The sequence below is a fragment of the Polyodon spathula genome, chromosome 18 (assembly GCF_017654505.1).
Source record: "Polyodon spathula isolate WHYD16114869_AA chromosome 18, ASM1765450v1, whole genome shotgun sequence".
Taxonomy (NCBI): domain Eukaryota; kingdom Metazoa; phylum Chordata; class Actinopteri; order Acipenseriformes; family Polyodontidae; genus Polyodon; species Polyodon spathula.
In genome coordinates this window covers 18,287,243-18,311,619 of record NC_054551.1, presented here as the reverse complement: position 1 = coordinate 18,311,619, position 24,377 = coordinate 18,287,243, and the positions used below count along the sequence as shown (strand labels likewise).

Here is a 24,377-nt window from a genome sequence, read left to right as displayed (position 1 = left end):
CCTAGAAGGGCCCTGGTAATGATAGTGTACTGATGTCTATTACGAGTCCGATGCACATTATGTCATTTGCACAGTATGCGGATGACACATAGTTTAAAATTTAGACTGTGCTGAAAAGATGAAAAGATTGGGAGAATGATCCCTCTAAAATGGGATGACACCCACTACCCTGCAAGAGAAAGGAAGTTTGGCAATAAATTAATTTAGGAGGAGACTGCAGACCTGCTACTTAATCTAAGGGATTTAGAAGGCTAAATTAGTCAGAAGATTCTTGTACAGTAATATTAAATAAAATGGTGTTACTGTTTCACACATTTCTAAATCCATTGACTCATTTTCTTGTCTTTCCTTGTTACATCCAATCATTAACAAAATCCATCATTTAATTACAATCTTTTCAAAAATAAAAATTTTGGGGTTTATTCAGAACATGTTTTTATTAAATTTATGGTGGATCTAAATACTGCAGACCTACTGCAACCCCAGAATCGAATATTCTCAATAACATATGCTGTTTCATAACAATTTGATAAGTGGTTCTCTAGATCTATGAAAAGAACGTACAGCCGCCTCCACTATATCGCTTTCCTTCTTTTTTTCTCATCGCTGACACAGCACTCTGGTCTTGGAAGCAGAATGGTGCCAATGGGCACAGCTTTGAGGATCTCTGGTCTAGTTTATTCTATTCTTTAAAACAAGAAGGTTCTTATTGCAATGATTTCAAAGACAACAGTGTATTGCTCACCACAGTTTAGGCTTGTGTACAGTCCTAGTTTTGTTTCAGTTTTACATGAGTCATGGTGGATGGAAACTCCACCATGTAGTTTCTTTCTTTCTTTCTTTCTTTCTTTCTTTCTTTCTTTCTTTCTTTCTTTCTTTCTTTCTTTCTTTCTTTCTTTCTTTCTTCATATCATTCCTTGTTACAAAACTGTTTTAATGCAATCACTTAGAAGGAGAAGCTTTGAGACTGCAGGGTACTTTCACCAAGAGGAATTTAACCTTCAAAATGAATTACTTGCATGTTTTATTCAATGTGGATATACAATTTTTTACCAGGGACACTGAGCTCCAGTTATGAGTTGCACTGTCAGATAAATTGGTAATCCATCACAGCATGAGACAGATATTAATATGACCTTTGACTCCTCGATCCTCTGCAGGTGCAGATGTTTTCATTTCCAAGGTTTTTGGTGGCACAGTTGGTCGTGCACTCAAGGCCAAAGATTTCAGGCCTTTGTCATATTTCATCTGCTAACAGCCTGATGGAAGCGAGGGAGGGATTTGGGATCGCTGGTCCAGAAGCTGCAGTAAAAGGGACACATCACTGTAAAGACACATCACTTTGTTATGCTAAATATCCCACAGCATTGGTCCATCATCCAATGCTTACTGCACTTTCTCCAAACTCCCTCTTAGTAGCCAGTTAAACACACATGTCAGTAACATATATCCTCCACCACAGCTGTACATTTAAAATGGCAGTATGACTAAAAGGTTGTTTATTAAGCGCGGGTGATTTCTTATTGCAAGATTTAAAATGTATTGGTGTATTATTATTTAAAAGAATGGATTGTTTGGGAACAGGGGTTGTTGCTGTTTGTATGATTTGAATGTATTTTGTTTATTTAAAATACAATGTTTTATTATCATTTATGTATAAATGTGACAGCGAAAAAGCTCCAGCACCGTATTTGTTTGTGAGTGAGACCTGTTTTTGTTTTCCTCTTTGTTTGCTCTGTGAGCAGTGTTTTTGTGTTTAATTTTTTATTTTTTTTTGTATCAATAAACACAGCGCTGCAGTGCACTTTGCACCCAAGTACTGACTGTGAGCCTGCTTCTGGCCTGACGTCACCAACCTCAGCCGTCCTGTCACAGTAAGAAATATCACAGAGAACAAATGTGGTGTTTCTTACATCTAAGAGGAGGCTGAGGGAGACAGGTTAATGGTTAAACACCTGTGTATCAGAGAAAACATGTTTCTGTTAAAGTTCAGTTGCTTGTAAAGTTGCACTTGCTAGGTCATTTTACCTAAAGGGAAAAATTACCCCATCCCTTCAGTGTCTTTTAACCAACCATCTGCTTCCCCTTTTGACTGTGTTTGAGCCAGTAACATAACCCAAAAGACATTGCTGAGGTAAAATGACCCAGGAAGTGCAAAAGATAACCTGAGAATAAGGCATAGAAACTGAGATTTTCCTTAACATAAAGCAATACCAGATATGATGTTTTAGAATTAAAATAAGTGTGCTATAACATGTGTTTCTTTTGAAACTGCATGTTTTAGTGTGGTACCTATTTAGTAAAACAGGATGAAATAATGTTGTTAGCTACAATTACTATAAAGAATTCCATGTCAATGGGTTAAATAATGAAGCAGTCTGTTAGTAATGAAGTGAAAGTTGATATGTTGACACCCTGTGGGTGAGAGACTACCCCATCAGCAGAATCTGAGGTACAGTTGATAAACCTAGGTTCCTTTCGGAGCATGACTTATAGTGTGTTATATAAATGAACAGGGGAGGCCCATCAAAGGGTTTCAAACAGTCAGCTTGCCCTGCTGGAGAGATACTTTCCTGAACTGGCGAAGCATGCTGTGAATTTACAAGCTGTCACCCTGAACAGAGCTGATGTTGTTTCACTTCACATGTGAAATAGGGACCTGTTAGCATGGCATCAGATACTCCCTGTGTTAGACTGACCCCTCGAGACCCTAATAAATCTGGGCTATCAGTAGCTGTCTGATTAACTGTCTCTATGCATTTCTTGATAATAACCAGTCTGTGTGTCAGAGCGAACTTACTTTTCCTCCACTCTCCCTGATTGGTTATACAGTCAAAAGAGTACAAATATAAAAGGTGAGGTAGTATAATGTGCTGGTGAGAATACTATGTTCAATTATGGTCACCACAACACCAGATGGACATTTTGGCTCTGGAGAGAGGCCAAAGAAGAATGAGCTATGAAGATTGAGAAACCTGAATTTATTCACACTAGAACAAGGAAGAATTAGGTGGAAACTGAATTTATTTAGACTAGAACAAAAATTAGGGGTGACTTAGTGAAATTCTGCTTCTGATTGTGATTATTATTCATTAGTGGTCTGACCGTACTTACCCCTGATTTCACTTAAGTTCAAGATGACTTGTGTCCTATTTGATTTATGTCTGACAGTGCCTGGCAAACCAGGGGCCTGTTTCCCAAAAGCAACTTTAATTTAACCAGAATCATAAGACCATTGTAAGTTCATTGTTTGCAAACTGTATTGTTTCTCGTAACTCTGGTTGTTGTTGAACTTGAGTTCATGACGGATCTGGCGTTGTAATGTTGTAATCTACTGTGGGAACGTAAAGACAGAACTCAGCAAAGGCTGCTATTCAGAGGATAGTTGTTTTGAATTGTCAGTAACACTGCAGATGCCCTTGTAGTCGGCTCATTGCAATAAACTTCTGCATAAGAGGAATCCTGCCATTTCTTGCGAAACTCTTTGCCTCGTGGAGGACCAGTGTTTAAAGCATTTACTTTCATTGCAATTTGTTCACACTTCTTTTTTTTTTTTTTTTTTCTAACTCACTTTGGCTAAATATATTTATTTATTTTTTACTTACTTTGCCTTCATTGTCAACCAGCGGTGCATTTCTTGTTTTATATACATTGGCCACCCCAGTGTATAGAGAATAGCCAAGGGTAGGACGGGGCACCTGTGCGGTGTTTTTCAAATACCATCTTCTGTCTCCCGTGTCAGTGAATATCCCCATCCTTCCACATACCCCTCATTCAAATCTCTCAGTCCTAAAAGCAGTTGACCCTAACAAATACTTTAAGTGTCACTCTGAAACCAGGACCATAGGGCACAGTTGGAAATGAAATAGAGACACTTTGATATGAGACACTTCTTCACACAGAGAGTGGAGAGGCTATGGAATAGGTTTCCTAGTCATGTTGTTGAAGGAGACACTTCTTCACACAGAGAGTAGTGAGACTATGGAATAGATTTCCTAGTCAACTTGTTGAAGGAGACACTTCACACAGAGTAGAGTCCTGCATCAGGTCGGGTACCTGCAGTTGGTTCGGGGTGGAATGTGAACTTTTTCGCAGTTTGCGGTTCGGATGCATGTCAAAAAAATTACATTTTTGGGTCAGGCTTGAGTCATTTACCAAGGGTATAGTTAGTGTGTGACATGTGATGGTATCAATAGGGGATGAAGTGACGTAATCTGTTCCTTGGTTTTGGTTAGAGAACAACCTGAAAGGACCTTTGATTTGTGTAAACGTGATGTGAGTGTTTGTTTGTCTGTAATTGTGTCTTGTTATTAGTAGACGGCTAACACATTCCAGAGCTGTCACCAAGAGCCAGTACAAACCCGTAGCAGCACTGCACTTGTATCACGAATAAACTGTATTTGCACCGCGAGCACTAATTCACTCACTAACGGACTCACTCACTATGTGGTTTGTGTTTCATGTGGGTGTATAAAGAACAGGACTATTATTTCGGGGCAAACCCGGGATTACAATTTAAGTAATACATGCCGCTATATTGTTTACTGTTTGTTTTGCCATCAGACACTGGATATACAAACTCATTAAACAACTTTGCACCTGGATTATAATTGTCTGTTGTCCATTGTCTGCACCTACACGCTGTTAACCATTTTGTCATAATAGCCTATTGTATAAACTCAATCTTCCTATTGTATAAACTCAGTCTTCTTGTATAGATATAGCTGTGTGTGAATGTGAAAGTCAGCTAGCTCAGGGAGTAGATAAATGACAAACACTTGCGGGTTTGGGTCGGGTTGCAGGTCTTATTAAAGCGTGTTGGGTTGCAGGTAAGAAGACGGTGTTGCAACGGGTTGCGGGTTCAGGTCAGGTCCGGTAGTAGCGGGTCCAGGTTGGAAACGGGTCGTAAAAAATCGGACCTGTACAGGACTTTGACACAGAGAGTAGTGAGGCGATGGAATAGGCTTCCTAGTCATGTTGTTGGAGACACTTTTTTACACAGAGAGTGGTGAGGGGATGGAATAGGTTTCCTAGTCATGTTGTTCAAGGATGCATTTATTCACATAGTGGTGAGGGGATGGAATAGGTTTCCTAGTCATGTTGTTTATGTTGAATCACTGAGATATTTGAAGACCCAACTTGACAAGGTTGTAAGATCAATTAGCTACTGGGAACTGGATACAAAATTGTTTGTATTCTTCCAATCAGTTTTTAAAACACTCAGTGTGGAAGATGATTGCCATTGATTGGTACTCAGGTGTAAAGGTGAAGGAGAAAAACTTTTCTTGTACTGAAATCAACACGTTAATGAATGGAATTATTGAATACCTGTCGATTTAAATACTTCTTAAAGGCAATTTCGAATAACAAGTTTCTGCACACCCCTAGTCCTAAAGGACCTGAAAAGGACCACAGCCGGCCAGTTGAAAACCCAGAGCATCAGTCTTGTAATGATACCTGCTGCCAGATGTTGGCCTATTTTTAGCTACTATAACATCACACGAGATGAAGGGTATATTTTTCCATGATTAATGATTAATTAGGCCCCAGCCACATGGTATTTATGGAGGAGAAAATCCTTTGTTTGGAGGTGGTGTTTGAGAGTAGTGCTGGTGAGTGTTTGTTCCTGTGTCCTGTAATATTTGAACAAGGTCAGTGACGGTGAATGCCCAGCCTGAAGCCAAATCGTTTTTGTTTAACCATTTATTTTGGCCCTTGTGCCTGTTTATTTGTTTAGTAAAAAAACCGTAAGAACCAGCGCTTTAAACTGCAGCTTCCAAGCTTCTCACTCTCATTATTGGTGCTATCCTGTTACAATCTTTTGAAATTTCAGGAATTTAAAATTTAAATTATAGCTCTATCTGTGTAAACCAGACCGAAGGTTGTAGACTAATTCAACAGATTCATCAACACATACTGTACCAAGCAACAGTCTGACCACATTTAAGACCACTGCACAATGAATTCCAGCAATAGTGTTTTGAAAGCTATACATTTCTTAATCATTATTCCATCAGTAGTCACCTGGTTACTAATAGCAGAGCAAACAAGCATCTTAACCACAATGTGAAAGAGCCGGTCTCATCTACATTCATGATTATAGAACGTTTAACCTCATCTCCTCTCACCAACGGATTAGAATCTGTAATGTCTAGTCCTGTTACAGAATTGTAAAGTTTTGTGTCTACAACTGCTATCAGCCTGCATTTCATTATGATAGCATTCTCATTATGAATCTAGGTCAGTTCAGATTTATGAAAGTCTACTGTACCAGATACAAAAAATCTGATCTCATTAAACATTTTACTTGGCTGTAAAATATGTGAATGTATTGCCTGAAGCAGTTGTCTTTACTGTACTTTCGAGTTGCTCTCAATGTTTGTGGGTAGATTTGCATATAGAATCTCATATGGGGTACTGTACAAGCTGATACCCACCACACAGGAGTCTTGTTTCACTATTTGAATGCCTGCGAAGGTTTTCATTGAGTCTTTGTATTTGCTTGTTCTTACTGATCATAGTATAAATCTTTCAGATTTTTTTTTTTCTTTTTAGGTAATTTCAATTGATTATCTGTCTTTGACGTGTGGTTTTAATGGTTTTAATTAATATAAAACACTGAGTTTAAATCTTATTATTATTATTATTATTATTATTATTATTATTATTATTATTATTATTATTATATTATGTATTATTAAGGTAATCCAAATTTGTTTTTGTGAACTATGATTTGCCCTGCCAAGAAAGTATGGTGTTGAAATATGATACTGTACAATTATACATACAATGACCAAAGGGTGGTTATTATTATTATTATTATTATTATTAGTAGTAGTAGTAGTATTATTATTATTATTTATTGGTATTATTAGTATTAGTATTATTATTATTGTGGTGATGAGAGCTGTATATGGTCTAGTCATAACTACTTGCTTGTGGTGCTAGAGAGTTCGATGTATTAAATAGGTCACTGGACTTGTAATCTGGAGTCTAGCACTGACTGTTGCTCGCACTTCTATTGCAGCTACGACATCTGCACCTACAAGAACAAGCCATGCGGGACCCTGGGTGAGTGCAATAAACATTCACTTCAGCCTATAGAGGGCTCTGTTTGCATGGATAGGATATAAGAGGGTGGGGTGAGGGTGGTTGGTTGGGATTGTGTACAGAAGGGCTCATGTTGAGCACAGGCAGGGTAAACAGCTTCAGGCAGAAAGCCAGCTCTGTTAACAGGTCATAAAGCACCGTGGCTATATTGGGGACGTTCATAGAATTCTCACTGAAAAAATGGAAATAACGCACTTCCAGACAGTTATTAACCTACAAATAACAAGAACAGACAAGTCATAATGATTAGCTCGCAGGAAGGGGATATAAGAACATAACAATATTTAAACAACAGGAAGCCTTTTGGCCCATCAACGCTTATCGGGTTCTCTTACCCACTGCTCGTTTCTTGTCAGAACTTGGGAAAGTATATACAGTGCCTTGCAAAAGTATTCAGACCCCTGATCAATTCTCTCATATTACTGAATTACAAATGGTACATTGAAATTTCGTTCTGTTCGATATTTGTTTTTAAAACACTTAAACTCAAAATCATTTATTGTAAGGTGACATTGGTTTTATGTTGGGAAATATTTTTAAGAAAAATAAAAAACTGAAATATCTTGCTTGCATAAGTATTCAACCCCCACACATTAATATTTGGTAGAGCCACCTTTCGCTGCAATGACAGCTTTAAGTCTTTTGGGGTAAGTATGTACCAGATTTGCACACAGTATCGGAGTGATTTTGGCCCATTCTTCTTGGCAGATTTGCTCCAGGTTGTTCAGGTTGGTTGGATGACACTTGTGGACCGCAATTTTCAAATAGTGCCACAGATTCTCAATGGAATTGAGATCAGGACTTTGACTGGGCCACTGTAGGGCATTCACCTTTGTGTTCTTGAGCCACTCCAATGTTGCTTTGGCCTTGTGCTTGGGATCATTGTCCTGCTGAAAGGTGAATTTCCTCCCAAGCTTCAGTTTTTTAGCGGACTGAAGCAAATTCTATTGCAGTATTTTCCTGTATTTTGCTCCATCCATTCTTCCTTTAATTGTAACAAAATGCCTAGTCCCTGCTGATGAGAAGCATCCCCACAGCATGATGCTGCCACCACCATACTTCACTGTAGGAATGGTGTGTCTTGAGGCATGGGCAGTGTTAGGTTTGCGCCACACATAGCACTTTGAGTTTTGGCCAGAATGCTCAAACTTGGTCTCATCTGACCACAAAACCTTTTTCCACATCGCAGCTGGGTCACTCTTATGCTTTCTGGCAAACTCCAGACATGCTATCAGTTGGTACTTTTTGAGTAACGGCTTCTTTCTTGCCACCTTCCCATACAGGCAGAGCTCTTGATATGGTTGACTGGTGCACCATTACTCCACTCCCAGCCACTGAACTCTGTAGCTCCTTCAAAGTGATTGTTGGTCTCTCTGTGGCTTCTCTCACAAGTCTCCTTCTTTTCGAGCGCTGAGTTTTGAGGGACAGCCTTTTTTTGGCAGTGCCTGGGTGGTTTGATGCAGCTTCCACTTCCTGATTATTGATCCAACTGTGCTCACTGGGATATCCAAACACTTGGATATTATTTTGTACCCTTTCCCTAATCTATGCATTTGTATTACTTTATCTCTAACTTCTGTAGAATGCTCTTTGGTCTTCATTTTCCTTCAGATTCACAGCCTTACCAATGATCCTTCAACAGTGGGGTTTTTATCCAGAAAATGTGACAGCAACTTTAATGGTTCACAGGTGGAGGCCAATGGTAGGGTAATTGTGTCCTCGTTAGGGAAATTTCAATGTACCATTTGTAATTCAGTAATATGACAGAATTGGTCAGGGGTCTGAATACTTTTGCAAGGCACTGTATTAGACAGCAGCAGCTCCTCATACGGCAGGGATATCCAGGAAGCAGGTACAAAGGCAGTCCTTCAAGTCCCTCAGAGTTCCTGTGTGTTTCCTCCCAGGGCTGGCCCCAGTCTCAGGGATGTGTGAGCCAGAGCGGAGCTGCAGCATTAACGAGGATATTGGCTTGGCTTCTGCCTTCACCATCGCGCACGAGGTCGGGCACAAGTAGGTGTGCAGTTATACAGCATGCAAACTCACCCCCTATCACTATGGAAGGTAGAGGGGGTTTCAAAAATCACTTGACACAAAAGCAATGAAATGCTCCCTCAAAACATTCTTTTAAAATCTCTACCTAAGAAAGCTTATTTATTGTTGAGAAACGTTTTGCTCTGTCACTTGTAGTTTCATGTTAAGTCAGGATATGCAAATATTTAAAATAGTGATTATGTACAAGGAAGCAACAGCAACTTTTTGTCTTTTGCCTTGTTTTTGAAATGTTTGCTTATGAGACACCACACAGCACCCCAGTCTCTCTCGTTCATTTTACATCATGAGAATATTCCTCATGGCTCCTGCAAACCCAGTAAAAACAAACAGCTTTGTACAGAGATGGATTCTCACAGCTGAAACATAAACGTAACACAACTCTCCAGACACATCAAGGAAAAATAGAAAATGCACTGCAAAGAGCAGACAAAAACAAGATACCCAGCTTTTTATTTTGCTTATTTAAGGTAGGGCTAAGGAAAGGCTTTAAAAATAATTAACAGATTGATCTATTTTCTCATCAATAATAATTTAAAATGTCTAAAGTAAATTACCAACAATTAATTAATTTTTTATGCATTCTGGAACCAGAAAAGGTCAAAGGTCAAAATTCAGGGTAATTCATTTAAAGAAGACCAATACATATTCAAATGTGTGTTCTTTACCAGTGCTTGTGGTCTGAATAATATAACTATGCATTTAATTTTGTTTTGTGGACTTTTGGAAAGACTTACCTCATTTGTTTTTTTATACACATAGAGGAAAACAGAAATAATTGTAAAATAAAAACAATAAACATGTCTGCTTTTTTTGTCATGTATGGCATACAGACATAAAACGAATATGGAACCTTTCAGTGTTCTAGCTTTAAAACATTTCTATACATATGTTTTCTGGCAAAATGTGAAGATATAATGAGTTATATGCAGTGAAAAGCACTTGGGAGTAAGGGTTAGCCAGCACACGGATTTCCTACAAGAAATCAGTTTTCAGGAATTAAAAAATGTTCTCTGTCTGGAAGCAAACTTTCCTTTCACTCTCGGCGCTGACATCTTCTTCACACGCGCTGTCAGAAGTGCTGCAAATGATACAAAACATGACGCAAAACACATGCAAATTAGCTAAATGGTAATGATTCATAAAGCACATGTGATCTTTAGCCCTACCTTAAACATCAACTTTAGTATAATAAAATCTACAGTAATTAATTGTTTTATCATCTTATACACAGCTGTATTATTGTGTGAACTGTATTCTGGTTTTGGAAGAAACTATCAGTGACACAGAACACAACTTTCAACATCTCAATTTATTAGCAGAGACAAGCGACTGCAGTGTGATAGCCTACTTATTCTCAAAGTAGTTTTGTTTCAAGTTATTTACAGCTTTCAAAACGTTTTAGGTAAGTGAAGAAGTCTTTGTAACATGTAATAATCATTTGTAGTAAGATTGGAAGCTTACTTGTGCAATGTCACATGAATATAAACCCAGTAAACTATATCTTAGTGTTAAAATTACTTTGAATGTTTTGAATGTTTACAGGTTACCACGTTCAGTCTCATATACCAGATTCAAGTATAAAATACAAGCAAAAAAAACAAGAACTATAATATTGCTGGTGCTAGTTAGAGGTAAGACAATGGATTTTAAACCTTGGTTAGCACTCCTTTCACAGAAACATGTTCTAGAGACGGTGCTCCTAAACTCGTCTTTGCCTTGCAGTTTTGGGATGAACCACGACGGGGCAGGAAACCCCTGTGGAACCAAAGATAATGAGTCGGCCAGGATCATGGCAGCCCAGCTGGCATCCAACACCGACCCCTTTGCCTGGTCTGCCTGCAGCCGTAAATACATCACACGCTTCTTAGAGTAGGTTCTTCTCAAGCTTGTCCTTTAAAATTAAAACAGTGGTTCACAAAGGTCTGCAAAAGGCCTTGAGATGTGAAAAATGGTGATTTTCAAAAGGCAGAGAAACACACGTTGAAGATTTTGAGTCCACCAGGATTTAATATTATTGAAGGTTTAATTTGGTTTCCTCTGGTACAATAATGTCTACTCAATCAATAACTTCTCTTTGGCTTTAATACTTGTGACACGGTTTTTAGTTTATTTTGTACACACTGACCTGAATACTGGAAAACAATTCCCAAGAGATGGAGGCACAGTACCATTGATCCAATGTTTTTTTCGGTGTAGTCGTTATTAAATAACCACATTCAAATGTATATGGGTTTGTGTTTGGTTATTATTTTATAAATATACAATAGGGTTTAAAGCAGGGGTACTATGGTCCCCAAATGCCATTCTACAACAGGGTTTAGGTTTCGAAGTTATCAATTAAAAGATTAATACCTACAGTAGGTTTAATTAGTTAAATTAAGGGTAACATTGTAACCAATATCTGGTCGCTCTCAACCAGTGATTGTTAGATTTGGTTATAAGAGCTGTTACCAGGACCCAGGAAAGGGTTAACTGTGAGCCTTGGTTTGTCATTAATTACCTGCAAATTGCCATGTGATGAATGCCAGCTAGGAGTTGTGGGGATTATCCAGCTCCAGCTGACACTGCTTAAGGTAATTGACTCTGAGCACTGACAGGTAGAGCAGGATATTGCTTGAGTGTTTCAGTGTTCAGGTTTCAGGTTTGAGTGTTCAGAAGTTCAGGTACTAAGTTGCAGGAGGCATGCTGGGAGCTGATACAAGCCTTGTTTAGTTTAGTGGGCTGACACAGAGAACCACATTATGTATTGTTTATTTGTAAAGTTTTGTAGTGTCTTGATTACTTTGAGTTTTTTTAACCTTGCAGTTTTGGAAACAGACGTGCGCCACCTTGCACTGTAGCCCAGTATTCAGTTGTGAGTGTTGCTGACAGATTGAATTCTTGCTGCATGTGAGTGAGGGAGCACTGTGTGTGGGAGAACTACCCTCAAGTGGTTTGAGGGGACAGATGCTGTTTTGCACCCTTTGAGTATGAAACAATTAAAACCATTTTGTTTGTATGCAAAATACAGACTGTATATTGCATTTCCAGGCTTACTGAGAAGCATTTTGATATTTATTATGTGATATTAGCTTATGGAAAATGTTACTAATTATGTTTTTGATAATCATTTTCGTTAAAAACAAATAACTAGAAATTGAAATTGCCGCATCTGTGTCACAGAAGTCATACCCAAATAAATCCAGTTTTCCAAAAGACATATGCTTCTTTTGGAATAAACTACCTAAGATTCTAAATGAAGAAACCGGTTTGATTTGACTTGATTTTTGCCATACGGTTGCAGATGTTTTTAACAGTGTATAATATTTCAACTGTAACTTCACCTCCCTCCCACTCACCCCTCTTTTTCTGTTTCCCCTCTCTGTCTCTTTCCTCAGCTCAGGTCGTGGTGACTGTTTGAAGAACTCTCCCCCGAAGCGAGTCTTTGCGTACCCCACCTCTCTCCCTGGACAGCAGCATGATGCAGACGAGCAGTGCAGATTCCAGTATGGCAGCGCCTCCCGTCAGTGCAACTACGGGGTAACAGTCTAAGCACCGTTTAAACACACAGTGCCCTCTGTAGGATTGGAGGGATCACTCCTTGCTATGCCTCTACTTTAAATACTCAAACAAATAGTGAAATGTATTTAAGAACTCAGACGGTCAAGTTCAACCAAATTGTGTTCCTGTTTACTCGACATTTTTTGTCAAGTAGAATAACATGTCTTCACCTTTTTTAATTTTCTGTCTTCAGAAAAAGATCAATCAGTATTTCGTTAACACGTATACCTTAAACAACTGGGTATGTGTATGAAATATCAGAGTTACTGTAATCTTGTTGTGTTTTAAAATGGTCACCAAAAGGGGGCTGAACATATGTGAGTGCTTAAAAAACAGGACAGGAGTAAACTGAAATTAAACAGCTGAATTTAAAGAATACATTTGTAGATCAAGCTCTGCAGCTGCACAGCTACTTGGCATTTTTTGGAACAACACAATTCTATTGCTGGATTTTAATGAAGATAGATTCCAAAATGAGATCCAGGTCTGTAGTGATTTATTGATGGATGTGGTGTTTTTAGTTATATCATTTATTTGTCTGTTGTTGCTGATGAGAACCGCACCGTCGCCATTCCGTCTCTGACTCGGGACCCACCGCCGTTCCATCTCTGACATGGGAATAGCTGGCTGCCTCACTGCTCATATGCTGGATCTGCTGCTGCTGAGTCACGTCTCTGCCTATTCCATCTCTGACTCAGGATCTGCTGCTGCTGAGTCACTTCGCTGCCTGTTCCGTTTCTGACTCAGGATCTGCTGCTGCTGAGTCACGTCGCTGCCTGTTCCGTCTCTGACTCACGATCTGCTGCTGCTGAGTCACTTCGCTGCTTGTTCCGTCTCTGACTCACGATCTGCTGCTGCTGAGTCACTTCGCTGCCTGTTCCGTCTCTGACTCAGGATCTGCTGCTGCTGAGTCACTTCGCTGCCTGTTCCGTCTCTGACTCACGATCTGCTGCTGCTGAGTCACTTCGCTGCCTGTTCCGTCTCTGACTCACGATCTGCTGCTGCTGAGTCACTTCGCTGCCTGTTCCGTCTCTGACTCACGATCTGCTGCTGCTGAGTCACTTCGCTGCCTGTTCCGTCTCTGACTCCCGATCTGCTGCTGCTGAGTCACTTCGCTGCCTGTTCCGTCTCTGACTCATGATCTGCTGCTGCCGCTCCTCACCGCACTGCTCTGTCACCGACTCAAGAAACACCGGGATTCTAGATTATGGAAAGCTCTTTGTCTTGTTTGGTTTTTAAAATGCTTTATTCAAATAGTAAAAGGTGCACAAAATAACAATCTTCAATACAGGAAAGAAAAAGATCCCTGGGTCTGATTCCAGGCATCGACCTCAGTACAAACTTTTCATTCATATTTCCCGGGGTTAACTAGCCCTCAGTTCGCTGCCTGTTCCGACTAGGATCTGCTGCTGCTGAGTCCCTGTAGCAGGAACCTGATAGAAAGTCTCTGAAGGATCTGCCCTTATCAAAACTCTCTATGATCTGCTGCTGCTGATCACGTCGCTGCCTGTTCCGTCTCTTGAACTTCAGGATCGCTGCTCCCTGAGTCACTTCATATCGCTGCCTGTTTTTCCGTCTCTGACTCGGATCTGCTGCTGCTGAGTCACTTCGGCTGCCTGTTTTCCGTCTCTGACGCACGATCTGTCTGCTACTGAGTCACTCTTTACTGGTCACTTCTCTGGGCCTTTTTTTCCGCCTGACTCAGGATCTCTCTGCTTCTAGCTGAAGTCACTTCGCTGCCTGTTCCTCTCTGACGTCATCGATCTGCTGCTGCTGATCACTCACTGCCTGTTCCGTCTCTGACCACATCACATTCCTGCTGCGCTGACCACTGACTTCCGCTGCCGGTTCCGTTTCCTGACTCAGGATCTGCTCTGGCTAGTCACGTCCTGCCTGTTCCGTCGCTGACTCAGGATCTGCTGCTGCTAAGTCTACTTCGCTGCTGTTCCGTCTCTGACTCCGCTAGACGACGACGACTCGATGTCTCTGCCTGTTCCGTCTCTGACCTCACTATCTGCTGCCTGCTGAGTCACTGCGCTGCCTGTTCCGTCTCGGATCTCACGATCTGCAATGAGTGTCGCGTTACATTTGTGCCGCTAAGATCTATACATCAGGATCTGCTGCTGCCGATCACTTCGCTGCCTGTGCCGTCTCCTGACTCTACGATCTGCTGCTGCTGAGTCACTTCGCTGCCTGTTCCGTCTCTGATGATCTGCTGCAAGCTGTCACTTCGCACAGTGTGTCTGACTACGATCTGCTGACCTAGCTGCTGAGTTCCACCCATAGCCCCTGTAGCAGGTAACCTATAGAAAGTAAGGCACCCTTATCAAAACTCTCTAATTGGTTAAAATCCTACAGAGCTTGACTCTCCACAGTCTGGGCTCACGCTGATGATTGTCAAGTGTACCACAGTGTGTGTGACTAATGCTATTGTATTGTTACACTCAATCTTATTGTACATAACAAAGCAACATTCAATAGTGTCTGATTACAACATTGTACAGTACATAAAAAATAGCATTCAATTGTGTTTAAGGATTACAGATAATATATTTGCCTTTTAATACAGTATTTTACTGGGTATTGTCAGTAGTGTGCAATTCCTGCAATATAGTAATAATAAAACATAGCTAATTTCCTTACATGGAAAAAACAAAACTTAATTTTGTGTATAAAGATTTTTCTGTCTTAGATTGCATCACTTGTCTACTTATTCATGCATATGGTGTAAAATGTACCTTTTCCTGGCCATGTTCTCATCCTTTAAGAATGGTAACCTTACATATTTATTTTAAAATCTTTGCTTTGCTTTTTACAACTAAATTAAAATGTTGATCGAAAATGTAACACTTAGAGTAGATTTTGGAGGGTATATGAGAAAACATTATCTTCCGGTCAGTAGCTTGAAGAAATGTCTTGTAATTGGTACAGGTGGAGAAGAAAAGGAGACCTATTTAAACTTTTAGTCACCATCTTGCCAGAATTAATTAAATAAAGAGAATTTAAAAAGAAACCGATGCTACCTGCAAGGTGATGTTATTCAGCCTGTGCACTCAGTGTAATGGATGCTGTCGTGTATCAGTCCAGTTTACTGACCAACTCCTGTGTGTGCTGTTTGCTAGGAAGTGTGTAGAGAGCTCTGGTGCATTAGCAAGAACAACCGCTGCATCACCAACAGCATCCCAGCTGCAGAGGGGACTGTGTGCCAGACCAGCACCATCGACCAGGGGGTAAGTGTGATCTACAGAGAGAGGGTCCATGTGCCAGACCAGCACCATTGACCAGGGGGTGAGTGTGATCTACAGAGAGAGGGTCCGTGTGCCAGACCAGCACCATCGACCAGGGGGTGAGTGTGATCAACAGAGAGAGGGTCCATGTGCCAGACCATCACCATTGACCAGGGGGTGAGTGTGATCTACAGAGAGAGGGTCCATGTGCCAGACCAGCACCATCGACCATGGGGTGAGTGTGATCTACAGAGAGAGGGTCCGTGTGTCAGACCAGCACCATCGACCAGGGGGTGAGTGTGATCTACAGAGAGAGGGTCCGTGTGCCAGACCAGCACCATCGACCAGGGGGTGAGTGTGATCTACAAAGACAGGGTCCTTGTGCCAGATCAACACCATCGACCATGGGGTGAGTGTGATCTATAGAGACAGGGTCCGTGTGCCAGACCAGCACCATTAACCAGGGGTGAGTATGATCTACAGAGACAGGGGGGACCGCGTGCCAGAGCAGCACCATCGACCAGGGGGTGAGTGTGATCTACACAGACAGGGCCCGTGTGCCAGACCAGCACCATCGACCAGGGGGTGAGTGTGATCTATAGAGACAGGGTCCGTGTGCCAGACCAGCACCATTAACCAGGGGTGAGTATGATCTACAGAGACAGGGGGGACCGTGTGCCAGAGCAGCACCATCGACCAGGGGTGAGTGTGATCTACAGAGACAGAATGACATAGGCGTGTGACAGTAACATAAAAGAGAGGAACAAAGCAGGGATATAACGATGTCACGATAAGTTACATGTCACGATATGCAGGTAGCGATATGATCATATGTGATGAATCAGTTGCACATACTTGTATCATGACCCATTTATATAGTCCACTTACATCCTCTGTATGGCAATTGTCATTGTAAAAATGTCAGCGCCAGGGTAAGAGGAAAATTCACTTCACTTTTAAATCAATCAGCGAGGAAGTTAATGGCATTAATTGGTACTCAGTTGTAAAGCTGAGCGAAAGGCAGCTTTTCTTGTTTTGAAAATAACACATTCATTAATGGCTATGACTGGATTAATTTAATAATTTCTGACAATGGTAATTACACCAAAAATATGTATATCGGCTCACCCATAATGCATAAGAAGATCAAATGATTATTTAATAGCGGACTACTTTGTAAAAAGACAAAAATAAATGATTTAGGGAGGATGTATTCTTACGAACTATAAAGCACACTTATTCTTCATTCAAGAACAACCTGGTTAACTACAATGAGCTCTGTTGTGCTTTTGGTCTTGTATCATGATAGAAACGATACATACCTCTATTACAATTTGATGTGTCATGATTCGTCGATACACAGTGAATTGTTACATCCCTAGAACACGGGTAGCATCACTGGTATCATGCAATGTCTTGGATTGCCCTTTAGCCTAAACACACACCTGATCAGACATCCCCTGAAAGAGAGTGACTATCTTCTCCTAGGTAGGTTGTTCCACAATTCAAACAGGGCATGTTTCAGGACTGGAACACTACATTTCATATTGTTGACTTGGCCATGGTAACACTGAGATTCCTGGACTCTCTTTCCACTGGGTGAATGTCTCAGTGTCCTCGTGCACACCATCTATAAACAGTGTTCACCAGGGGCAGGTGTTGGCATTGAAACAAATGAAGGAGTCCTTTACTTAGTTATATGTCCTTTAAGAGGTTTTGTGGGTTATTGCATTGCTGTTTGAGGTCTGACATCACATCCTTGCTGTTTTACCATTGCAGTGGTGTTACCAGGGACTGTGTGTGCTGCTGGGGACTCAGCCCAATCAGGTGGATGGATTGTGGGGTCCCTGGTCCTCTTGGGGACAGTGCAGTCGGACGTGTGGTGGAGGAGTTGCCTTATCCTACAGGCGATGTGACAGCCCAGTGTATGTCCAAACCAGGGCTGGACCTTGTAAATAAAAAAACTTGTAAATGTTCCATTCAGCTTGGAACTCACACTTTATTTCTGGAACAAATACTCAAATATTGCTTGAAATATATTTGGTGGCAAAAATGACAATGTTCTTATTCATTCATGTAACACAATTTGCAAATGAATGTAAAAAAAAAAAGATATCGTGCAAAGGAAATCAATGGATTAATGATCTGAAATAAATAACACACATTCTACTGTTCTCTAATGGGTCATTTGATGATGTAATGGGTTTATAATATTGAATCAGTAATACTTTTTTTAGTTAGTTAGTTAGAAATGAAAGCATATTTGAATAAATACATCGCTTTAACACGGAGGCAGCCGCCCGATTCAAATTCTCCACTCAGTCATTTCTGTACACTCGGGAGAGGCAGATGCACTCTTGCCTCCTCTGTAGTTATGATTAGTGCATCTATTAGCCAATCATATTCTTTCTTTTCTTCAGCTGGCTTGCATGGAATGCTGAGTAAAGTCGTCTAAAAAATAGCCAAGGGTGGCATGCCTTCTTTCAGCCAATCACCGGAAATCTAAATGCTATATTAATGTTGTATACAGTGCATTTTTAAACATAGGCTGGCAGTGTGTAACACTAACAGTTACCCTTATTAGAATAGACTACGATGGGCTGCTTTTTTTTTTTTTTTTTTTTTCTTTTCCCTGCTGGCTAATTCAGACTACAATAATAAGATTAATCTCCTGCTGGAGGCTCAAGGAGACCTCTAACCCTCTGCCTTTTCTCAGCCTCACCTTTCATTTTGGCCGCCACTGCGTTGGTCCCAGGACTATGGTAAATGCATCATATAGCATGAGAAAAGCTTGGTGAGAAGTAAAATGACAGTCGGACCATGGGAAACATTTTATAAAAGGATACATTCCATTTAAAGATTTGAAGAACCACATTATGCAATATTTGGTTCGGTCCTGAAGAGCTATGAACTGTATTTCTCTTATTTCAGTCCCTCACATGGAGGTAAATTTTGCTTGGGAGAGAGAAAACGCTACAGATCCTGCAATGTGGAGGTGAGTTTTATTTGCTGATGTTGCAATGATTTTTAAAGACAGCTAGGCAGTCTTTTAAAGAGGTTCAGACTATACCAAATATTAATTTCCATTCTACTGTCTTCTTTGCTTTGCATGAATACTAATAACATTTTAATTATAGTGCCACTATCAAGCTGCGTACTGAGTGTTTGAATTACGTATGATATTTAAATTTGCTGATTTTACATGTTAACAAGTTCATTTACTTTGTTGGATCCCGGGACAGTTAATTGTAGCATACTTGGGAATTGCCAGAAACACGTGACCAATAAGTTCAGGTTTTTATAAAAAAAAAAATTGAATCCACAAAAAGTTGAATCCACTCACTTGCACTGCATGTTTGTAACTGCACAGGGTACTGCACATTTAGGGTGAAAACACGCAATAGCGAAATGGTTTTTTAATCCTTTTTTGCTCTCGGCAACAAGTACAGTGCAATATAAAGCATGCATTGTTTATCTCTGAAAAAGGCAGATGGATTGAGTCTGGTATTCTGTGCCGTGAGAAACATGGAAATTAACAGCTCTAAAAATCCCTTACGTGTGGTTAATCTTCAATCAGCAGCAAATTATCCCTAAGTAGATTTAATAAATGAATAATTTACTGCTAGATTGAGTGGGTGAAAATGTTTTGGTGTCTCTGAATATTTTAAAAAAAGGGTCTACTCTAAGATGAAAATTTCACCTACATGTGACTGACAAAGTTCATATTTACAAGTTCTTTCACCTTTTAAAAGGAACTACCATCGCCTATTTTTAGCCTCTACTAAGATTAGCAGATAATTCACCACACAACCCTTTGTTAGGAAGGTTGCCCATCCCTGCTCTATATCACAGCTAATTTCTGTTCTCAGTCAACCAAGAAAACTTACTCTTAAATATGTAGCCAGCACTACACATGTGCTAATTAATCAAATCAATTAACCAATTGTCCAATGGATTAATCCAAGATTGTTTTATTCTGGACTCTTAACTAGTTTACAGCAAGCCACACTATACTACAAGAACTAGTTCTAATGAAACTGCGTTTTCACTTTCCGTGCATGCATACAAGCTCATCCGGTTGGAATGAAGTAAAGCCTTCTAAAGCTTTGCAAATGTGTCTCCTTACTACCTCATATATATATTGAAATACTGTTTACGTTGCCAACATTGAAAAATTGTCTGAGCCATTTTGAAGGACAACGTGTTCTACTGATTTACTGTACAGACACAGGAGAAAGTTTAACCAGAGGACATATATCACTTCCTGTGGAACTCCACCACACAGAAAAACAACACAGGGAGACTCAACTGTAGCACTTTAAAATAATGGCGGCAAATTCATAATGAATTCCGGTTGAATACCACAGGAATAAAACCTGAATATCTTATGCACTTCCTCTGAGTTCTGAAGTCATTCATTTTGACTTCAGTCCTGTTTAATTCATGTGAATTTAATTACCTGTATTAATTCCATGTTCCTTTGAAACAAATTCTGTTGATCAAATGCATGAATGAACACTTCTCACTTCTCACAGTGAATACGATATGCAGGTGTTATTCCTGTGGTACTCAGACAGAATTCAATATAAATTTGTGGCCATTATTTATCAACCCAACCAGAACTTGTGGAGACAAACAAAACACACACCCAAACCTCAGTGCCCATTTGAATGTAAGTCATAGTAGCTTCTATACCAAGGAATATATTTTCAGACTACTCTTTGTATAAACAAATGTAACTTGCTGTCTTAATGTTCTCTTAACACAAGCTTTGTTTACACTTTCAGGACTGTCCAGACAATTCAGTGGATTTCCGTGAAAAACAATGTTCTGACTTTGATCAGCGGCCCTTCAGAGGGAAATACTACACCTGGAAGGCGTACACTGGTGGTGAGCTGGACTCTTCTGGGTTTAAAGCTTCAAAGCCTGATAAAAGTTTTATGAGTTGTGTTTTTATATTTAAAAAGATTACCTTAAAGGAAACCTATGTTATCGCTGAAGGTATTTCCCACAAAATGTTTATCAGTATAACAAAAGCACCTATCTTCTTATTTAGATTTGGGTTATCATTTGTGACCTGCAGTATAGCAAAACTGAAGGTGCCACATTTTACTGTTACAGAGCCCTCTTCAGTGGTTATAAAAAAAATGGTTGTGGCAATGTTGCCCTGGCCCTGTGTGTATTTTGTGTTGTATGTTGTGTGTTAATGTTGGTGTATAGTCATTGGTACACTGGATATAAATGAGTCTGTGGAACACAAGTTGTTTAAAATGTATATTTGTATTTAGGCACGAGAATTGCACAGCACTTCACGTGCAGGTAAATGTAATAATATGCGAGCACGGGGAATTGCACTTTATTAATTCACGTGCAGTTGTACCGCGACTCCAATTGAATGATTGATTAGCAGTGTAGTGTCTGTGTAGTCAGTTTTGTTTGTCTCTTTATTTTGGTGAAAGTGCCGTGAACTGTGTGTTTTGTGTTTACAACCTTTTATTTTCTGTCTGTTTCATAATTAAACGCCGAGCGAAACCAATTGCTCAGCTTCACCAAACTCCACCTTTCCGTTTATTTCCTGGTTCCTGGTTTCTGGTCTGACGTCACTCACTGCAGCCGTCTTTGTGACAATGGCTTACTTTCTTTTGTCTGAGTCCTGTGTTGTCCATTTCCAGAAATATATTTTTCAACTTTATCCCAATTTTGTTTTGCTAGGTTCATTCAAACATCACAGGCCTTAAATTACTTGTTTTTCAACTCTTTCTGGAAGCATTTGCCTGGAGAAAGAGTATTTCCCTTATAAAACAGCACAGTACCTCCAGATCATATTCCATCCTGTTCCCACTCAATTCTATCATTGTGACAGGAGGGAGCACGATCTGGACATGCTATTTATATGAGATTCTTTATCTGTCTTTTTTTCTACATAGTAATCCATCTATGTTATCATGGTAATACCACCACTTTCCCTGCTCTTCCGTTCAGGTCAGATGAAAGCATGCTCATTAAACTGCATTGCGGAAGGTTATAACTTCTACACAGAGCGTGCTCCGGCTGTGATTGACGGGACTCCTTGTTACTCTGACTCCACTGACGTCTGCATCAATGGTGAATGCAGAGTAAGGATTTCATTTGAGATGCATTCTTAGCAAGGGTAGTAGTTGTTGTACCACAAGTAGTCAATGAAAACAGTCAAATATTTACATGTAAATGTAAAAGAGAACGCACAAACAGCATGAGGAATGTGTTCTGTATCTATTTTACCAATAGGAGATACATATCCCCAACAATGGTGATTTAGCAGAAGCACCTGTACAGTCAAACATATATAGCTGTCACATTTACATATATGTAATTCGACACAACTTGGTAAGGACAGTCGTAAGCATGATTTGCATTGGACTACAAACACCAGTTGTCCTCAGAGTTGGGCCAAAGAGGACGTCTACTAGCTTACCAGACGTGGATTAGTTTTCATCAAAAAGTCGGTAAATGCAAAATATAATGCGATGTTGGGCCAGTGAAGGCGCTTGTGCATGATTAAATAATTTAATAACTCAATTGGTTGTACCTTCTTTTCCAAAGTCTAGAATAATCATTCAGGACGGTTCGCATGGGACAAAATTTCACAGATGTTGGTAAATTTTGAAACGAGCTGTTGATAACTGAATTATTGAATTCTGAAATAACTGGAGTTGCATTTTTACATGTGTAGATCTTATTAAAAAGTGATTATATGAGGCAATACAGTATAGGTAACACCCTTGTACAATACCTAAAGATCTGCTTAATCATGTAAACTTGGTGGTGATATTCTTTAGCATAAATGATTGTGTGTCTCAGAATCTGAGGTTAATGGAAAATAGCACTGGTACATGGTCATGGTGATAATGATGAAAGCTAATTTTTAAATGACAGCCTTGGTGGGGGATACGTTCATTACAGACATTGTTTACGGTATATTTGAAGAATTCATGTATGTAAAGCAATGTCTATTTTTTGTATTTCCTTTTGCTGTTCAGGGTTTACATTACCTTTTGCTGCGGTTTTGACTGGGCCATCTTACCCCTGTTGTGTGTCCTCAGAGAGTGGGGTGTGACCGGCAGCTGGGCTCTGAGATGGTGGAGGATGAGTGCCGGGTGTGTGGAGGAGACGGAAGCTTGTGCGAGAGAGTGCAAGGAGAGTTCAATGTCACGTTGCCACGTGGAGGTACGGCTTTTCACTATCACATCATGTTTATATTACTATGTACATTCTGTTAAAAGCACTAGTACTTTGCTTGATTAGAATCCCACAATAATAATGTACCACAGTAAAGCAGGAACAAATTATCGAAGCAGTGTTGAACACCTGTGGCAGGGGACAATTTATAGTGTCCTACTGTGATGTAGTAACCATGGCGAGTCATTGTTTTTGTTTGGTGAGTGTCTTCAAGCAAACCCTTTTTTAACTTTGAGGGGGAGGTTTTTTTGTTTTTCTCATACAGATTCTTGGTTTAGACATTTTGAAGACATTGAGGATATTTAATAGTGAACATTTATGAAAATACTGCCTTGGAAACGCTGACTAAATAAAGTTTAGTCTGTTTAGGCTTTCACTGTGGTCTCAAAGTAGCCAGCATTCAACTGTAATTATGGCAACGCTGATAGGCAAAACAGAGAGACATGGGAGGTGGAGTTGAAACGCCGGCACAGGTGCGCAGGATTTATTAACACACAGAACAGAAAAAGTAAACAAACGGGCCATGTGACATTACCAGCGATTGGTAACGCATATAGGACACATACAGTAGATTGTACAAAAGGCACAATAAAACACAGCACAAAAACTAGAAATAAAAGGTGCCACACAGGGCGAATGCTAGCCTTACTAAACGAGTTGTTCCGCTCCAGGAACCGGCTACGCTACGTAACCCTCGCTATACATTACTTGGGATCAATATCCCCTAAACTAACCTACTTATAAGCCGGTATTCATACAACGACTCCTGCTTCTTCATATGACCTTGGCTGGGTATTGCCTTCACAAGTACCGTGTTACAGTTTAAGGGTTTTGTAGCTGTAGTTCCTGCAGAGCAGACTCTCGCCTCCTGAGTGTGCGCAGTGCCCCTGTCTGTAGGCGTTGCAGTCGCCCAGAACGATGTCCCTCAGATGTTTTTATGCTGACGGACATGCAGTGGAGACTCGCCCACCTGCTGAAGATATGGCAAAGGCTTTGTTTGTTTAGATATTTCTTATGTTACTTTTAAATCCCCCATATTTACAGTAAAGTACAACTGCATTCCTCTTCTTACAGCTTACCAGGAGGTGGTCTTGATCCCAAAAGGAGCCATCCATATCAAAGTCTCAGAAGTTGTTGTGTCCAAAAACTACCTTGGTGAGTTCAGTAATACTGCATATTTATAAAAGCGTTGAGAGATCTGGCGTTGAGAGTAACTTTTTCATATGTGAG

General features: G+C 40.1%; 1 protein-coding gene across 1 annotated transcript in view; it reads left to right on the top strand.

Moving 5' to 3' along the window:
- LOC121330697 (A disintegrin and metalloproteinase with thrombospondin motifs 6-like) overlaps positions 1–24,377 on the top strand; it is a 66,374-nt gene that overhangs the window by 18,846 nt on the left and 23,151 nt on the right. Inside the window, exons 7-17 of the mRNA XM_041277424.1 lie at positions 7,028–7,071; positions 9,015–9,120; positions 10,885–11,031; positions 12,540–12,681; positions 15,825–15,932; positions 17,709–17,854; positions 18,861–18,924; positions 20,717–20,819; positions 21,912–22,045; positions 23,012–23,135; positions 24,222–24,302. Coding sequence (XP_041133358.1) covers positions 7,028–7,071; positions 9,015–9,120; positions 10,885–11,031; positions 12,540–12,681; positions 15,825–15,932; positions 17,709–17,854; positions 18,861–18,924; positions 20,717–20,819; positions 21,912–22,045; positions 23,012–23,135; positions 24,222–24,302 — 1,199 coding nt within the window. The remainder of the gene's footprint in view (positions 1–7,027; positions 7,072–9,014; positions 9,121–10,884; positions 11,032–12,539; positions 12,682–15,824; positions 15,933–17,708; positions 17,855–18,860; positions 18,925–20,716; positions 20,820–21,911; positions 22,046–23,011; positions 23,136–24,221; positions 24,303–24,377) is intronic.